The 19229-nt window shown below is 37.6% G+C and overlaps 1 protein-coding gene across 6 annotated transcripts in view; it reads right to left on the bottom strand.

Moving 5' to 3' along the window:
* Positions 1-19229, bottom strand: part of AK9 (adenylate kinase 9) — a 184126-nt gene that overhangs the window by 42373 nt on the left and 122524 nt on the right. For all 6 annotated transcript variants that reach the window (XM_050786818.1, XM_050786816.1, XM_050786819.1 and 3 more), the window contains 3 exons: positions 8650-8862; positions 4768-5028; positions 985-1109 (listed from right to left, as the gene is read on the bottom strand). In XM_050786818.1, coding sequence (XP_050642775.1) covers positions 985-1109; positions 4768-5028; positions 8650-8862 — 599 coding nt within the window. The remainder of the gene's footprint in view (positions 1-984; positions 1110-4767; positions 5029-8649; positions 8863-19229) is intronic.

The raw sequence follows: 19229 nt of genomic DNA, 5'->3' as shown, positions 1-19229 counted from the left end.
GCATGTCCTCCTCTGTCCTCACACTTCTATTTCTGCCAGTCCCCCTTAGTTCAAGCCCCTTAGTATATCTCTCCAGGACTAATGCAATAACCTTTTCAAAATGTATTATTTTCTCCTTGGTTATAAAAGCAATGTCACACTATAGAAAAATGGAAAAAATAGAGAAAAGCATAAAAAGGCAAAAATTATCCATAATCCCACATCTCAGAGGTTATTAAAAATTTGTTTTATTTCTTTCCAGTTGGTTCTTCATGTGTGCATTCTCTATTATATTATAGTTTTACATCTTCTTTTTAACTTAACTTTATGTAATAACATTTCTCATGCTATTACAAATTATTCATTATAATTTTTTTTGTTTGTTTTTGAGATGGAGTTTCACTATTGTTGCCCAGGCTGGAGTGCAATGGCGCTATCTTGGCTCACCACAACCTCCGCCTCCCAGGTTCAAGTGATTCTCCTGCCTCAGCCTCCTGAGTAGCTGTGATTACAGGCATGCACCACCACACCCGGCTAATTTTGTATTTTTAGTAGAGACAGGGTTTCTCCTTGTTGGTCAGGCTGGTGTTGAACTCCCAACCTCAGGTGATCCTCCCGCCTTGGCCTCCCAAAGTGTTGGGATTACAGGTGTGAGCCACCGTGCTTGGCCCTATACTAAATTTTAATGGTGCATAATATTTAGCTACTTTGTTTAGGCTTTTACAGTTTTACCACAAATGCATTTTAGAATAACCTGGGAGTACTGAAAAATATCCCAGGCCAACTCCTAGAGATTCGAATTCAATTATTTTGGTGTGGGGTCCTGGCATTGGTATTTTTAAAGACTTTACAGATGTTTTTAATGTGTATCTCAAATGAAAAATCACCAGCTTACATGAATATAAAGCAGAAAATTCTTAAATGTATGTTAAACTACATTTTTAACTTTTAAGAATAAAACAAATAAAAGCAAATAAATATACAACTCTATATAAATTAAGATACCGTATTGGTTCCTTAAGCCACCACTCAGAAAGTATTGCTTCAAGAATTTCAGGAGGCAATGGCTCATTTTCCATTAGACTTGATTTGATTACTTCTTCTTCTTCTGTAAGTTGTACTTCTGGAAGCTAAAAACAAAAATCAGAAAATAAAACAAGTTTTAAAACTCTATGCTTATAATTTCATGTTCTCACTCATGTGAAAGCTAAAAAAGTGGACCTCATGGAGGTGGAGAGTAGAATGAAAGTTACCAGAGGCTGGGAAGGGTGTATGGTAAGGATAGAAGAGATGAAGAGAGGCAGGATAATGAGTAGAAACATACAGTTAGATAGAAGGTGTAAGTTCTAACGTTCAATAGCACAGAGGGAAACTATAGTTAATAACGATGTATTGCATATTTCAGGATAGCTAGAAGAGAGGTCTTGAAATGCTCCCAACACATAGCAATGATAAGTGCTCAAGGTGATGGATATCACAAATACCCTGACTTGATCCTTATACATTCTATGTGTGTAACAAAATACCACATATACCCCCAAAATATGTACAAATATCAATTTAGAAAACCCCAAAATCTATATTCATAAACAATACGGTATTACATAGTTGATTAGAATGAGACTTGTTATTTTTCTCTGAGGTCTTTTTCGTAGTGTTGCTTGTAAACATTTAAAAATTTGAGCTATTTTCTTTAAACCAATTATTTAATGTGGTTAGAAATATAGGTTGGTGCAAAAGTAATTGCGGTTTTTGCCTTAAAAGTAATGGCAAAAACACAACCGCTTTTGCATCAACCTATAGTAAATAATATTTACTATAGCTAAGATAAATTATAAGTAATAATATTGATTTTCATACATGGCCTTGGGGTCATATCTCATTACTTTTTGTTAAACCTTTTTCAATTTATCACATACACACTTAACTGCTTTTTGTTATTTATATTATAATTATACAGTATTCTCTCTCCAACCTAGATGCTGATCATGGGATAAGCCAAACAGGCAGCCATCTGAAATACAAACTAGATGAGGATTATAACATAATAACAAATAGAAAGCATTGTGATAATTAACTCAGGTCAATTCTCTCTGAAGTAGGATCACCCTTGAATGGACAGTAAAAAACAACAGTTCTTACAAAAATGAAGCTACTTTTGTAGAGTACTTTTGTCATCCAAAATTCTAAAACTGAATAGATGAGGTATGATAAACTACTGCTTACCAGGAAGTAGGATTAATTTTATTATCTAGAAATAAAATACCTTAATTGCTTTCTGAGAAGTTAAATGATTCAGAAAACAGCAAAAGAAAATCAAACAAAAAACTGTAGACGAGCGGGAGATATTTGTTGCACTTTAAAATCTAGACTTGTTAAATTTAAAAATCTGGATTGACATACTTTTTTCTTTTTTTTGAGACGGAGTCTTGCTCTGTTGCCCAGGTTGGAGCGCAGTGGTGAGATCTTGGCTCACTGCAACCTCTGCCTCCCAGGTTCAAGTGATTCTCCTGACTTAGTCTCCTGAGTAGTTGGCATTACAGGTGTGTGCCACCATGCCTGGCTAATTTTTGTACTTTTAGTAGAGACGGGGTTTCACCATGTTGGCCGGGCTGGTGTCTAACTCCTGACCTCAGGTGATCCGCCCACCTCGGCCTCCTAATGTGCTGGAATTACAGGTGTGAGCCACTGTGCCTGTCCCAATATACATTTATTAAATTAGTAGGATATCAGTTTCTCTTGAACGCTACTAAATATAGGTGAAAAACATTTAAAGAATATGTCTGAAGGCCAGGCATAGGTGGCTCATGCCTGTAATCCCAGCACTTTGGGAGGCCAAGGTGAGCGGATCACTTGAGGTCAGGAGTTTGAGACCAACCTGGGCAACATGATGAAATCCCGTCTATACAAAAAACACAAAAATTACCCCGGCATGCTGGTGCATGCCTGTAGTCCCAGCTACTTAGGAGGCTGAGGTGAGAGGATCACTTGAGCCCAGGAGGCAGAGGTTGCAGTGAGCCGAGACTGCACCACTGCACTCCAGCCTGGGCAAGAGAGGGAGATGTTGTCTCAAAAAGAAAAAAGACTATGTCTGAAGAGGTACTTCATTACCTACTAGAACACCATATGTCACTCACTATCCAACACTGCTTCAACTTTGAGCGTTACATTTAACTGCACTTGGATCATTTGAGAACAAACGGCCTATTAAGAACTTTCATTGTATAACTCCAGATACAAGCCATGTAAGAGGTTAATATGTTTGGATCTGTTTCCCCGCCCAAATCTCACGTGGAATTGCAATCCCCAATGTTGGAGGTGGGGTCTGGTGAGAGGTGATTGGATCATGGGGGCAGTTTCTCATGAATGGTTCAGCACCATTCCCCCCTTGGTACTGCCATGACTGTAGTGAGTGAGTGCTCATGAGATCCAGTGGTTTAAAAGTGTGTGGCACCTCCCGCCTCACTCTCTCTTCCTCCTGCCCTGGCCATGTGATGTGTCTGCTCTACTTTCACCTTCCGCCATGATTGTAAGTTTTCTAAGGCCTCTCCAGAAGCCAAGCAGATGCCACTATGCTTCCTGTACAGCCTGAAGAATCACGAGCCAGTTAAACCTATTTTCTTTAAAAATTACCCAATCTAAGGTATTTCTTTATAGCAATGAGAGAACAGATCAATACAGTACAAACTTTCTGATAAGGCATCATTAGAAATTAATATTTTGAGATCTCCACTAAGGCTGGGGCAGATTTTTATGCTATTTGATAGAAATCAGAGAACACAACAGTGGAAAACTATATTGTCTAAGTCAGATACACCAAATATCATTTTCAAATAAATGCTATACAACAGCCTTGTCAAAGAAAGTTTTTCTGATTTTTTTTTGAGTCATATAAAACTCAGTACTTTATATTCTAGAAGAGCTGGAAGATTTTTATTTAGCACATGACGAATATGACTCTTTAAATGACTTTTATGGGCTAATTTTTTTCTCTTCTTAGAAACTTTATAGAGTTTTATACTACTACTTCCCCAGAGTAACACCAGTAAGCACAGCTGTCTGCATAGATTACTACTGCCAGGCACAGTGGCTCATGCCTGTAATCCCAGCACTTTGGGAGGCCAAGGTGGGTAAATGGCTTGAGCCCAGGAATTTGAGACCAGCCTGGGCAACATAGCAAGACTCCCATCTCCACAAAAAACACCAAAACTAGCTAGGCATGGTGGTGCACACCTGTAGTCCCAGCTACTTGGGAGGCCAAGTGGTATGGTTTGACTGACCTCACCTAAATCTCATCTTGAATTCCCACATGTTGTGGGAGGGACCCAGTGGGAAGTAATTGAATCATGGGGGCACGCCTTTCCCATGCTGTTCTTTTGATAGTGAATAAGTCTCACAAAACCTGATGGTTTTAAAAGGGGGAGTTTCCCTGCACAAGCTCTCTCTTTGCCTGCTGCCATCCATGTAAGATGTGACTTGCCCCTCCTTGCCTTTTGCCATGATTCTGAGGCCTCCCCAGCCACGTGGACCTAACTGTAAGTTCATTAAATGTCTTTCTTTTGTAAATTGCCTGGTCGTGGTATGTCTTTATCAGCAGTGTAAAAATGGACTAATACACCAAGGCAGGAGGATCACCTGAGCCCGGGGAAGATAAGGCTTTGGTGAGCTGTGATTGTGCTACTGCCCTCTTGTCTGGGTGACAGATGGAGACCCTGTCTCAAAAACAATAACAATAACAACAGCAAAAACAAAACAAAACAAAAAAACAAAAAAAAAAGAGATTACTACCTGCTTTTTTGTATTTTCTTCCTCAACTTTGACATTGGCCTGAATTGCAAGCTCTTCAAGTTCTTGTTTGGCAGCTTGTTCATCCTCAGAATCTTCCTCAAATTCAGGTCCCACTTTCTTTTCAGTTTTGAGTAGTAGTTTTTCTTGAAGAACTTCTTCAAACTGAATGTGAAAAATGTTTAATTTTTCTGCCAACTGTCTTCCACACAAAGTTTTGCCAGAGCCCTGGGGGCCGACAAGGCATATTCTTAATGGAGGAGCCTGCCACAGGGGGTGGGTCAGGGAGGGGTGGGATAAAGGGAGAGAGAAGGAAGAGCAGTTTTGAGTAATTTAGAACACATAAGACTTATTAACTGCCCCCCCTAAGATGGGGTAGGAATGATCACATCATGAACTCAAGGATGCTTAGACATTAGGATTTCAATTAACATAATTAATTCCATCAATACTGGTCCTCAGAGAGCACCAACAACCATGTACGATTATCTTGGTATCATATGCCAAAAGGCATTTAATAAAATAGGGTTTACTTATTTTTGTTTTTGACAAAAGTTTTAGTTAATACAGAATGGTAAGATACGTTCCTAGCATAATAAAATAAATCAAACAGAAAGCCCACTAACAAGAAAAATTTAGAGCCTTCTCCATTTATTCCAGTAATCTCAGGACTCACGTTATATGGATCATCCATGGGATGCTGAAACTGTCAAGAACAATGGTGAGCACTGGAATGAAGCAGCAGCTAAGTCTTCTGTGATTGTGAGGAAATACTAAGAAATTGGTAGGTGATAGCAGCAAGGAGGAATGGGGCTTGTTGATACATCCAAGTAGGATAAGCCTCAAAGGAGCTGGAGTTTTTGCAAGGGGAAGGAGAAAAACTAGAATGACATGAAATTATATAGCTGCAGCCTCACACCATACTTTTAAATCACATTTTAAACCTCTCAGTGATAAAACTGCTGGCTTAACATCTCACTCATCCATCAGTTAAACGTCTGGCAACTAGGGCTGTCTGGTGCTCAGACTGTCTTCAGGTACCCTATGGTAGGGAAGGGAAATGCTTCTGGAAAACCCAGTTCATTTTATGCTTTGCAAAACTATGGAAATACAGTCAGGATTTCAGGATCTTATCCAAATGGATTTGTGTAAAACAAGGCAATAGATCACAAACAGCAAGCCAGACTAAGCAGAAATTACAGTTGAAAACAACAACAGAAAAGGATAAATGGCCACAGTCCTTAAATGACCCCCAACACCAGTGGATTGGGGCTTCTTTGTGAGGGCACAACCACCCACATACTTCAGTAGTCTCATGGGCACTATATAAAATTTGAAGTTCATGAAAATGGCCCAATTATACAGAAGTGCTTAGTTCCATGTGTTCATTTTAAGAAGGCATTGATATTATCAAAAGTCATAAGGCAATACATTGTGATATATATATCTTGCTCCAGTAATCCCATCCGAGGGAGCTATAGCATAGCACAGTAGTAAAATAATTCAAGAAAGTCAAAACACTTACAGTCAACTCATTTTCTACAAAAGCACCAAATACATGCGTGGAGGAAAGGATGGTCTCTTTAATATATGGTGCTGTGATAGGTGGATATCCATATGCAGAAGAATGAAACTAGATCCTCATCTTTCACCATATACAGAAATCAACTCAAAATGGATTAAAGACCTAAATGGAAGACCTGAAAATATAAAACTGCTAGAAGAAAACACTGGGGAAGTGCTACAGGACATTGGTCTGGGCAAAGATTTTTCCAGGTAAGACCTCAAAAACATAGGCAATAAAAGCAAAAATAGACACATAGGATTACGTTAACCTAAAAAACCTCTGAATCACAAAGAAAAAACATGGTAAAGAGAAAACCTACAGAATGGGAGATAAGATTTGCAAAGTATCCATCCAACAAGGGATTAATAACCAGAATATATAAGGAACTCAAACAGCTCAGTAGCAAAAAAAACAAATATTCTGATTTAACAATGGGGAAAAGAAGACCTGAACAGACATTTCTCAACAGAACACATACAAATGGACAATAGGTATATGAAAAAATGCTCAACATCACTAATCATCAGGGAAATGCAAATCAAAACCACAGTGAGATATCATCTCACCTCTGTTAGAATGACTATTATCAAAAAGGCAAAAAAATAGCAAATGCTGGTGAGGATGTGAAGAAAGGGGAACACTTGTACACTGTTGTGGAAATGTAAAGTCGGACAGCCATTATGAAAAACAGTATGGAGTTTCCTCAAAAATCTAAAAATATGAGGGGTCTTCAAAAAGTTGACAGAAAATGCATATTATGAAAATAATTTTTTTTCACTTTTTTTTGCACCAAATAAACTCATATGAACTTGTTATAACATGTCTGAACAGGATCTAGTTTGAAGCACTAAGAAAGATAAGACATCAGTATGATGTAAAACAAGGCAATAGATCACAGCAACATGAGTTCTGCTAGAACTGAAGCAAGAATAAACATCAAATTTATGGTGAAGCTTGGGAAGAAAAATGGTGAAATCATTGATGCTTTATGAAGATTTCTAGGGACAATGCCCCAAAGAGATCAGCAGTTTACAAATGAACAATTTGCTTGAAAAAAGGACGAGACAATGTTGAAGATGGAGCCTGTAGCAGCACACCACCCACTTAAATTTGTGAGGAAAAAATTTATCTTGTTTGTGATCCAATTGACAAGGACTGATGATTAACAGCAGAAACAATAGCCAACACGCCTAGACATCTAGGTTGACTCAGTGTACAAGTTTTCTGACTGAAAAATTAAAGTTGAGCAAAGTTTCTACTCTATGATTGCCAAAACTGTTGCACCCAGATCATCTGCTGACAAAAACAGAGCTTTCCATGGAAATTTTAAACACATGGGATCAAAATCTTAAAGCATTTGTTTGAAGAATTGTAGAGGAGATGAAACATGGCTTTATCAGTATGATTCTGAAGACAAAGCACAATCAAAGCAATGGTCACCAACAGGTGGCAGTGGTCCAGTCAAAGCAAAAGTGGACTGGTCAAGCACAAAGGTCATGGCAACAGTTTGTCTTTTGAGGCTCAATGCATTTTCCTTGTTGAGCTTCTGGAGGGCCAAAGAGAAGTAACATCTGCTTATGATGAGAGTGTTTTGAGAAAGTCAGCCAAAGCTGTAACAGAAAAATGTCCAGGGAAGATTCACCAAAGTGTCCTTCTCCTCTATAACAATGCTCCACTAAAAAATGACTATTGGATAGCCATGGTAACAATAGCCACTCAACCAATTTTAAATTGGTTTAATTGATCAGGGTAAACTCACTTCAGGAAACACATTTTTGCAATCCAACCAACCAGTGTCAGCCCTCACTCTTGAAACTTACCAATCAGGATGGACTTACCCCTATAACAATTCTGAGTGTGAACCAGTCAATAGCAGTGTCACTAATCTTACTTCCATAGATGTCAACCCACTTATGCCTCTGAAAGTTCACCAATCCCTGAATTCCACTCTTCTCCAAAATCCTGTAGAAGACCATCATCCTGCTCTGCTCTCAGAGACTAACTAGCATGACTGGCCTCACTATAGTAAGGAATTCATCCAGCTGTGGGGTTTGTTTTTGTTTATGTTTTGTTTTATTTTTACTTCAGCTAAAAAGGCAGATATTAAGTGCTGGTTTGACACAAGTAATTACTACAGAAATCAAAATAGATAATTATTTTATGTTATATTCCAAAAAGTTGTTCTTTGAACTTAGATATTTTCTTTATGTTGTAATATCAGATTGGGAACTTCACCCTTAAGTAAATTGGTAGTGATTGGTAATCAGTCCTGAAAAAATCCTGTGGGAGCAATCATTAAGATAGGAATACTGTCTCACCTTCAGTGGTTCTTCATGAGCCACATAGTCCTCAGGATGCTCCAAAAACTTTTCTTTAGCCTCAGCACTTGAAAAGTAGTAGATCTTTTCTCGATACTTGGCTGCTTCTTCTGTGTTTCCTGGTTGTAGGATGAAGTTTTCTTTGAGGACTACTGGACAAAAGTGTTTTGTGTCTCCCAAATACCTCTTTCTCTCCTTAATTTTTTCTTCACCCTAGAAACGTTATTCAAAGTTTGGAGAACATTAAATGAAAAAGTATTTTGATGGAGAGAATTTTTAAAAATGCTTCTTGAATAATATTTAATCTGTAGCAACTTGAAAACAATCCACAAAAGGCCAGTCCTTATGCTATTTTAATTAAAAATCAGTTTCTCATATATTACTCTAAGTGCACATCCTAAGTTTCTCGATTTTCATGAGGAAAATAAAGCAGCACTGAGAATGAAGGTGCCCCCAGTCCTCTACCAACATAGATGTAATGAAAAACTCCAGAATGTGTTGATGCTGGGTCATTGTAAGGTAAGTTTCTAAAATAGAATTTTTCCCTAAAAGTAAAAGCTGAGTCAAGATCACAACTTCTTACCCATGGCAAATTAAATGAGAGATGCCTCAGAATTTACTTTGCTATTAAGTGGATATATGATCAAATAATAATTTGGAAATATCCTATTTAGCTCAATTGAAAGTGTAAAATGTATTTTCTTTTATGATAAAGAAAATATGTGCAAAGTCCTTTAAGGATTCTTTCAATTTATTTAAAGCAAGGGAAATACATTAAAGAAATTTTTTTATGATATAAAATATATGCTTACTGTAAAAATATTCAAAACACATTACAATGTATAAAAAGTGAAAATCTCCTTTCACCTTTTTTCTTCCAGTACTATGTTAGCATTCTTAATAGTTTTATCTCCCAGACTCATTAAAAAAATCCTACCAATATACCTATAAAAATAGATATATATTTAGCCACAAATATAGTATTTTAAAAAATACAAATGGAATACTTTACATACTTATTTACATCATACTTCTTTTCACAAAACAAACAACCAACTTTCTATAAAGGTGCAAAAATGAGACTAACCTTTCCTTTTACTACTTTTATTTGATATTTATATCAGAATATACAAGCTTTGGCTGGGTGCGAGGGCTCATGCCTGTAATCCCAGCACTTTGGGAGGCCGAGGTGGGTGGATCACATGAGGTCAGGAGTTCAAGACCAGCCTAGCCAACATGGTGAAACCCCTTCTCTACTGAAAATATAAAAATTAGCCAGGCGTGGTGGCATGTGCCTGTAATCCCAGCTACTAAGGAGGCTGAGGCAGGAGAATCGCTTAAGCCAGAGAGGTGGAGGTTGCAGTGAACCGAGATCACATCACTGCACTCCAGCCAGGGTGACAGAGTGAGACTCCATCTAAAAAAAAAAAAAGAAAAAATCAAAAGCAAGCTTCCAAATGAGCTGGAAAATAATGATTTTTTTCTTATGATGTTCAAAAAATACACGGAATTATCTAATCAATGAAGGTGTATGTAAGAAATGACCTATAAAGCCTCCCCCATCTATTATTTTTGTTTAGTTTTTATCTTTCTTCCTAAGCCCATATTTTAGTAATTGTTTTTTTGGGGGTAAAATCCTTTCAAGTTCTTATAATTTTTTTTTAGTTTTTTCTTTATTTCTTCTAAAAAAAAAGGGATACATGTGCAGAACGTGCAGGTTTGTTACATAGGTACACATGTGCCATGGTGGTTTGCTGCACCTACTGACCCATCCTCTACATTCCTTCCTCTTACCCCAACAGGCCCTGGTGTGTGTTATTCCCCTCTTTGTGTCCATGTGTTTTCGGTGTTCAACTCCCACTTATGAGTGAGAACACGTGAGTTGGGTTTTCTGTTCCTGTGTTAATTTGCTGAGGATGATGACTTCCAGCTCTATTCATGTCCCTGCAAAGAACATGATCTCATTCTTTTTTATGGCTGCATAGCATTCCATGGTGTGTATATACCACATTTTCTTTATCCAGTCTATCATTGATGGGCATTTGGGTTGGTTCTATGTCTTTCCTATTGTAAATAGTGCTGCAATAAACATATGTGTGCATGTGTCTTTATAGTACAATGGTTTATATTCCTGTGGGTATATACCCAGTAATGGGATTGCTGGGTCAAATGGTATTTCTGGTTCTAGATCCTTGAGGAATTGCCACACTGTGTTTCACAGTAATTGAACGAATTTGCACTCCCACCAACAGTGTAAAAGCATTCCTATTTCTCCACAGCCTCACCAGCATCTATTATTTTCTGACTTTTTAATAATCGCCATTTTGGTTGGCATGAGATGGTATCTCAGTGTGGTTTTGATTTGCATTTCTCTGATGATCAGTGATGTTGGGCTTTTTTTTCATATGTTTTTGGTCACATAAATGTCTTCTTTTGAGAAATGTCTGTTCATATCTTTTGACTACTTTTTGATGGGGTTGTTTTTTTCTTGTAAATGTGTTTAAGTTCATCATAAATTCTGAATATTAGACCTTTGTCAGATGGGTAGATTGCAAAAATTTTCTCCCATTCTTCAGGTTACCTGTTCACTCTGATGATAGTTTCTTTTGCTGTGTGGAAGCTCTTCAGTTTAATTAGATCCCACTGTCAATTTTGGCTTTTGTTGCAATTGCTTTTGGCGTTTTTGTCCTGAAGTCTTTGCCCATGCCCATGTCCTGAATGGTATTGCCTAGGTTTTCTTCTAGGGTTTTTTATGCTTTTGGCTTATACATTTAAGTCATTAATCCATCTTCAGTTAATTTTTGTATAAGGTGTAAGGAAAGGGTACAGTTTCAGTTTTCTGCATATGGCTAGCCAGTTTTCCCAGCACCATTTACTGAATAGGAGATCCTTTCCTCATTGCTTGTTTTTGTCAGGTTTGTTGAAGATCAGATGGTTGTAGACGTGTGGTATTATTTCTGAGGTCTCTGTTCTGCTCATTGGTCTATATGTCTGTTTTGGCACCAGTACCATGCTGTTTTGGTTACTGTAGCCTTGAAGCAGAGCTTGAAGTCAGGTAGCATGATGCCTCTAGCTTTGTTCTTTTTGCTTAGAATTGTCTTGGCTACACAGGGTCTTCTCTGATTCCATATGAAATTTAAGATAGTTTTTTCTAATTCTGTGAAGAATGTCAATGGTAGTTTGATGGGAATAGCATTGAATCTATAAATTACTTTGGGCAGTATGGCCATTTTCATGATATTGATTCTTCCTATTCATGAGAATGGAAAGTTTTTCCATTTGTTTGTGTCTTCTCTTATTTCCTTGAGGAGTGGTTTGTAGTTCTCCTTGAAAATGTCCTTCACATCCCTTGTTAGTTGTATTCCTAGGTATTTTATTCTCTGTGTAGTGATTGTGAATGTGAGTTCATTCATGATTTGACTCTCTGCCTGCCTACTGTTGGTGTAAAGGAATGCTTGTGATTCAGGCACATTGATTTTGTATCCTGAGACTTTGCTGAAGTTGCTTATCAGTTCAAGTTTTTGGGCTGAAATAATGGGGTATTCTAGATCTTAAAATCATGTCATCTGCAAACAGAGACAACTTGACTTCCTCTCTTCCTATTTGAATACCTTTTATTTCTTTATCTTGCCTGATTGCTCTGGCCAGAACTTCCAATACTATGTTGAATGGGAGTGGTGAGAGAAGGTATCCTTGTCTTGTACTGGTTTTCAAAGGGAATGCTTCCAGCTTTTGCCCATTCAATATGATATTGGCTGTGGCTTTGTCATAAATAGCTCTTATTATTTTGAGATATGTTCCGTCAATATCTAGTTTATTGAGAGTTTTTAACATGAAGAGATGTTAAATTTTATCAAAGGCCTTTTCTGCATCTATTGAGATAATCATGTGGTTTTTGTCTTTGGTTCTGTTTATGTGATGGATTACATTTATTGATTTGTGTATGTTGAACCAGCCTTGCATCCCAGGGATGAAGCCAACTTGATCATGGTGGATAAGTTTTTTGATGCACTGCTGGATTCGGTTTGCCAGTATCTTATTGAGGATTTTTGAATCAGTGTTCATCAGGGATATTGGCCTGAAGCTTTCTTTTTTTGTTGTGTCTCTGCCAGGTTTTGGTATCAGGCTGATGCTGGCTTCATAAAATGAATTAGGGAGGAGTCCCTCCTTTTGAATTGTTTGGAATAGTTTCAGAAGTAATGGTACCAGCTCCTCTCTGTATTTCTGGTATAATTTAGCTGTGAATCCATCTGATCCTGGGCTTTTTTTTGGTTGATAGGCTATTAATTACCTCCTCAATTTCAGAACTTGTTATTGGTCTTTTCAGGGATTCAACTTCTTCCTGATTTAGTCTTGGGAGGGTGTATGTGTCCAAGAATTTATGCATTTCTTCTAGATTTTCTAGTTTATTTGCGTAGAGGTGTTAATAGTATTCTCTGATGGCAGTTTGTATTTCTTTTCTATTTTTTTTTTTTTTTGAGATGGAGTCTTATTCTGTAGCCTAGGATGGAGTGAAATGGTATGACCTCTGCTCACTGCAACCTCCACCTCCCAGGCTCAAGCTATTCTCCTGTCTCAGCCTCTCGAGTAGCTGGGATTACAGACATGCACCACCACGCCCAGATAATATTTGTATTTTTAGTACAGATGGGGTTTTGCTATGTTGGCCAGGCTGGTCTCAATCTCCTGACCTCAGGTGATCTGCCCACCTTGGCCTCCCAAAGTGCTGGGAGTGCAGGTGTGAGCCACCGCACCCGGCCCAGCAGTTTGTATTTCTGTGGGGTCAGTGGTGATATCCCCTTTATCATTTGTTATTGTATCTATTTGATTCCTCTCTCTCAATAGTCTAGCTAGTGGTCTATTTTGTTAATTTTCTAAAAAACCAGCTCCTGGATTCATTGATATTTTGGAAGGTTTTTTTTGTTTCCCTATCTCCTTCAATTCTTCTCTTAACTTAGTTATTTCTTGTCTTCTGCTAGCTTTTGGGTTAGTTTGCTTGTGCTTCTCTAGCTCCCTTCATTGTGATGTTAGGGTGTTGATTTGAGATCTTTCTAGCTTTCTAATGTGGGCATTTAGTGCTATAAATTTCCCTCTTAACACTCCTTTAGCTGTGTCCCAGAGATTCTGGTACATTGTCTCTTTGTTCTCATTGGTTTCAAAGAACTTCTTGATTTCTGCCTTATTTCATTATTTACCCAGGAATCATTCAGGAGCAGGTTTTTCAACTTCCATGAAATTGTGTGATTTTGAGTAAGTTTCTTAATCCTGAGTTCTAATTTGCTTGCACTGCAGTCTGAGAGACTGTTTGTTATTATTTCAGTTCTTTTACATTTGCTGAGGAGTGTTTTGCTTCCAATTATGTGTTTGATTTTAAAATAAGTGCCATGTGGCACTGAGAAGAATATATATACTGTTGATTTGGGGTATTGAGTTCTGTAGACGTCAACTAGGTCCGCTTGATCCAGAGCTGAGTTCAAGTCCTGAATATCCTAATTAATTTTCTGTCTTATTGATCTAATACTGACAATGGGGTGTTAAAGTCTCCCACTAATATTGCGTGGGATTCTAAGTCTCTTCGTAGGTCTCTAAGAATGTGTTTTATGAATCTGGGTGCTCTTGCATTGGGTGCACATATGCTCAGAATAGTTAGCTCTTCTTGTTGAATTGTTCCCTTTACCATTATATAGTGCCTTCTTTGTTTTTTTGATCTTTATTGGTTTCAAGTCCATTTGGTCAGAGAATAAGATTGCAATCCCTGCTTTTTTTGGCTTTCCATTTGCTTGGTAAATTTTCCTCCATCCATTTATTTTGAGCCTGTGTGTATCTTTGCATGTGAGATGAGTCTCTTGAAGACAGCATACCAATAGATCTTGGCTCTTTATCTAGTTTGCCATTCTGTACATTTTAATTGGGCCATTGAGCCCATTTACATTTAAGATTAGTATTGTGAATCTGATCCTGTCATCATGATGCTATTTGCTTATTTTACACACTGGCTGACGCAGTTTCTTTGTAGTGTCATTGGTCTTTATATTTTGGTGTATTTTTGCAGTGGCTGGTACCAGTTTTTCCTTTCCAGTACATATTTAGCACTTCTTTCAGGAGCTCTTGCAGGGCAGGCCTGGTGGTAATGAAATCCTTCAGCATTGCTTGTCTGGAAAGGATTTTATTTTTCCTTTGCTTATGAAGCTTAGTTTGGCTGGGTTGAAAATTCTTTAAGAATGTTGAATATTGGCCCCCAGACTCTTATGGTTTGTAGAGTTTCTGCTGAGAGATCCATTGTTAGTCTGATGAGCTTCCCTTTGTATGTTACCTGGCCTTTCTCTCTGGCTGCCCTTAACAATTTTTCCTTCATTTCAACCTTGGAGAATCTGATGATTATGTGTTTTGGGGTTGATTTCATGGAGTATCTTAATGGTGTTCTCTGTATTTCCTGAATTTGAATGTTGGCCTGTCTTGCTAGATTGAGGAAGTTCTCCTGGATAATATCTAGAAGTGTGTTTTCCAGCTTGTTTCCATTCTCCCTGTCTCCTTCTGGTACTCTAAGCAATCATAGGTTTGGTCTTTTTAGGAAGTCCCATATTTCTTGGAGGCTTTGTTCATTCATTTTCATTCTTTTTTCTCTATTGTTGTCTGCATGTCTTATTTCAGTAAGGTTGTCTTCAAACTCCAATATCCTTTCTTCTGCTTGGTCAATTTGACTGTTGATAGTTGTGTATGCTTCATGAAGTTCTCATGCTATGTTTTTCAGCTCCATCAGGTCATTTATGTTCCTCTCTAAACTGATTAGTTAGTAATTCATCTAACCTTTTATCAAGGTTAACATGCTCCTTTAACTCATCTTAATTTTTTTATTGCCCATCTTCTGAAGCCTACTTCTGTCAATTCACCCATCCAGTTCCATGTCCCTGATGGAGAAATGTTGCAATCATTTGGAGCAGAAGATGCACTCTGGCCTTTTGGGTTTTCAGCATTTTTTCATTGATTCTTTCTATCTTCGTGAGTTTGTCAAGTTTCGGTCTTTGATGCTGCTGACCCTTGGATGGGGTTTTGTGGGGGCCTTTTTGTTGTTGTTGATGCTGTTGTTGTCATTTTCTGCTTGTTTGTTTTCCTTTCAATAGTCAGGTCCCTCTTCTGTAGGGCTGCTGCAGCTTGCTGGGAGTTCAGTTCAGGCACTACTCATCTGATTTGCCCCCGTGACTGAAGATGTCACTTGAGGGGGCTGGAGAGCAGCAAAGATGGGTGCCTGCTCCTTCATCTGGGACCTTTGACCTTAAGGAACACCAACCTGATGCCAGTAGGATCGCTCCTGTATGGAGTATCTAACAACCCCTGTTGGAGGGTCTCACCCAATTGGGTGGCACAGGGAGCAGGACCCATTTAAAGAAGTACTTTGTCCCTTGGTGGAGCAGGTGTGTTTTGCTGAGGGGAAACCCACTCATCTGGGCTGCTTGGATTCCTCAGAATTACTAAGAGGAGAGGCTAAGTCTGCTGGTTCACAGAGACAGCAGTCACCCCTCCTCCTATGTTGATGAATTACTGAATGGTTTCCAATTTGGAGCCATTACAAATAAAGCTGCTGTGACCACTCATCAAGTCTTTGAATGGGCATGTGCTCTCCTTTCTCTGGGATAAATCTCTAGGAGTGGTAGGACTGGTTGCTATGGTAGATGTATATTTATCTGTTTAAGAAACTGCCAAACTATTTTCCAAAGTGATTGTACCAAGTTATATTCCCATGAGCTGTATATAAGAATTCAAGTTATTCTGCATCCTAGCTAACACTTGGTATGGTCAGTCTTTGATTTTAGGCATTCTAATCATTATCTAATAGTGTCTCATTGTGATTTTAATTTTCACCTCCTTAGTGACTAATGAGGTTGAACATCTTTTCATGTACCTATTAGCCATCTGTGTATTTTATTTGGTGAAGTATCTGATGTCTGTTAAAATCTTTTCTCCATTAAAAAAATGGGTTGTTTGTTTTCTCTTTGAGTATTAAGAGTTCTTTATATATTCTGGATATAAGGACTTTCATCAGATATGTGATTTGCAAATATTTTATCCAAGTTTGTCTTTTCATTCTCTTAACAGTGTTTTTTTTAAAAAAATAGTTTAGTTCTTATGTTTGATGAAGGCCAATTTATCATTTTTTTTCTTTATGGATTCTGCTTTTGGCATCATGTCTAAGAAATTTTTGCCTAATCCAAGGTCTCAAAGATTCTCTCGTAGGTTTCTTCCAGAAGTTTTATAGTTTTATAATTTACATTTAGGCCTATAATACATTTTAAGTTAGTTTTTGTATATCATGTGAGGTTTGGTTCAAAATTCACTATGCATATGGATCTCCAATTGTTCCAGCACTATTTATTAAAAAGTCAAAAAGACTGTCCTTTCTCCACTAAATTGCCTCTGTAGATTTGTCAATAATCAATTGTCCATATATATGTAGCTCTATTTCTGGACTCCCTGTGTTCTATTAATCTATTTGCTGTTTTGTGCCAGTGACACTATTTTGATAGCTATAACTTTATAATTAATTAATCTTGAAATCAAATGTATTAATTCTCTTACTTGGTTATTCTTTCTAAAATTTGTTTACATTATTTTAAGTACTCTGCGTTTTCAAATGAATGTTAGGATCAATTTATAAGTTTCTACCAAACAGTATGCTGGGTTTTAAATTTCGATTATATGGAATCTGTAGATAAATTTGGGGAGAACTGATATAACAATATTAAGTCTTCTGACCTGTGAACATGGTATATCTACTTTTTTTTTCTGTTTTCTTTTTTGAGATGGAGCCTTACTCTGTCACCTAGGCTGGGGTGCAGTTGCACGATCTTGGCTCACTGCCCGAGATCAAACGATTTTTGTGTCTCAGCCTTGCCAGCAGCTGGGATTATAGGCATACACCACCACGCCCAGCTAATTTATATATTTTCAGTAGAGAAGGGGTTTCGCCATGTTGGCTAAGCTGCCTTGAACTCCTGACCTCAAGTGATCCGCCTGACTCGGCCTCCCAAAGTGCTGGGATTACAGACGTGAGCCACCATGCTCAGCCATGGTATATCTATCCGTCCATTTATGTAGGCTTTCTTCTATTTTTCTCAGCACAATTTTTAGTTTTTAGTGTATTGTTCTTGGATATCTTTTGCTAAATTTATCCCTTTGTATTACATTTCTTGATGCTGTTTTGAAAGGCATTTAAAAATCAATTTCTGATTGTCTATTGCTTACATATAGAAATAAAATTGATTTTTGTATATTGATTTTATGTCCTGAAACTTTGCTAAATTCAATTATTAGTAGCTTTTTCATTGATTCCATTGGCTTTTCTACATAGATGTATTAATTTCATAATGCTGCTTACACAAATTACCACAAATGTAGTGGCTTTAAACAGCAAACATGTATTTTCTTACAGTTTTGGAGATCAGAAGCCCAGAGAGTTTTATGGGGCTACTGTGAATTTGTTGACAGGGTTAATTCCTCCTGGAGGCCCCAGGAGAGAATCCATTCCTGCCTCTCCACTTCTAGGGTTGGCTCATGGCCCTTTTCTCTATCTTCAAAGCCAGCTTCAAAGCACCTTCTCTCTAACTTCCTGTCTTCCTCTTATAAGGACCTTTGTGATTACATTGGTCCACGTGGATAATCCATGATAACTCCCTTATCTCAAGATCCTTAATTTAGTCACGTCCACAAAATCCCTTTTTGTATAAGGTAACATTCACAGGTGTCAATTCACAGCTTAGGACATGGACTTCTTTGGGGTGCCATTATTCAGCCTATCACGATAGAAAATCTTATCTCCTATATATAAAGATAGTTGTGTCTTTCTTTTTCAATCTGAATGCCTTTTATTTATTTTCCTTGTCTGAATGCAGTAGCCAAACCTTCAGTATAGTGTTGAATAGAAGTGGTGACAGTGAACATTCTTTCCTTGTCCTGATCTTAGGAAAAAAGCATTCAGCCTTTTACCCTTAAGTATGACATTAGCTGTTAGTTAGAAACTTTCTGTGGATACCCTTTATCAAGCCAAGGAAGTTCCCTTCATTTTTTTTCTTACCAGTAATAGATGTTGAGTTTTGTCAAATGCTTTTTCTGTATCTATTGAGGTGATCACGTTTTTTCCCCTCAGTTTCTTCATATGATGAATTACATTGATTGCTCTTCAAACATTAAACTAAACTTGAATTTCCAAGGTAAGTCCCACTTGGTCATGGTGTATTATTCTTTTTGTGCATTTTTGGATTTGATTTGCTAAATTTGGTTAAGAATGTCTGTATCTATGTTAATGAGTGATATTAGACTGCAGTTTGTTTTTCTTTCCTTGCTTTTAATGTCTTTGGTTTTGGTATCAGAACAATGCTGATCTCATAGAATGACTAGGAAGTATTCTCTCTTCTTCAATTTTCTGGAACAGTTTGTATGGAATTGGTTTTCTTTCTTTCTTCAAGATTTGGCAGAATTCATCATGGAAGCCACCTGTGTCTGACTGCTTTCTTTCAGCTTTTGTATGTCTAACAGAGTCTTCAGTTTGCCTTTGTTTTTATTTTTTTATTTTTATTTTTTGAGAC

Source organism: Macaca thibetana, chromosome 4, assembly GCF_024542745.1.
Source record: "Macaca thibetana thibetana isolate TM-01 chromosome 4, ASM2454274v1, whole genome shotgun sequence".
Lineage (NCBI taxonomy): Eukaryota > Metazoa > Chordata > Mammalia > Primates > Cercopithecidae > Macaca > Macaca thibetana.
The sequence above is the reverse complement of the archived record's forward strand: the minus strand, read 5'-3'. Positions and strand labels throughout refer to the sequence as shown.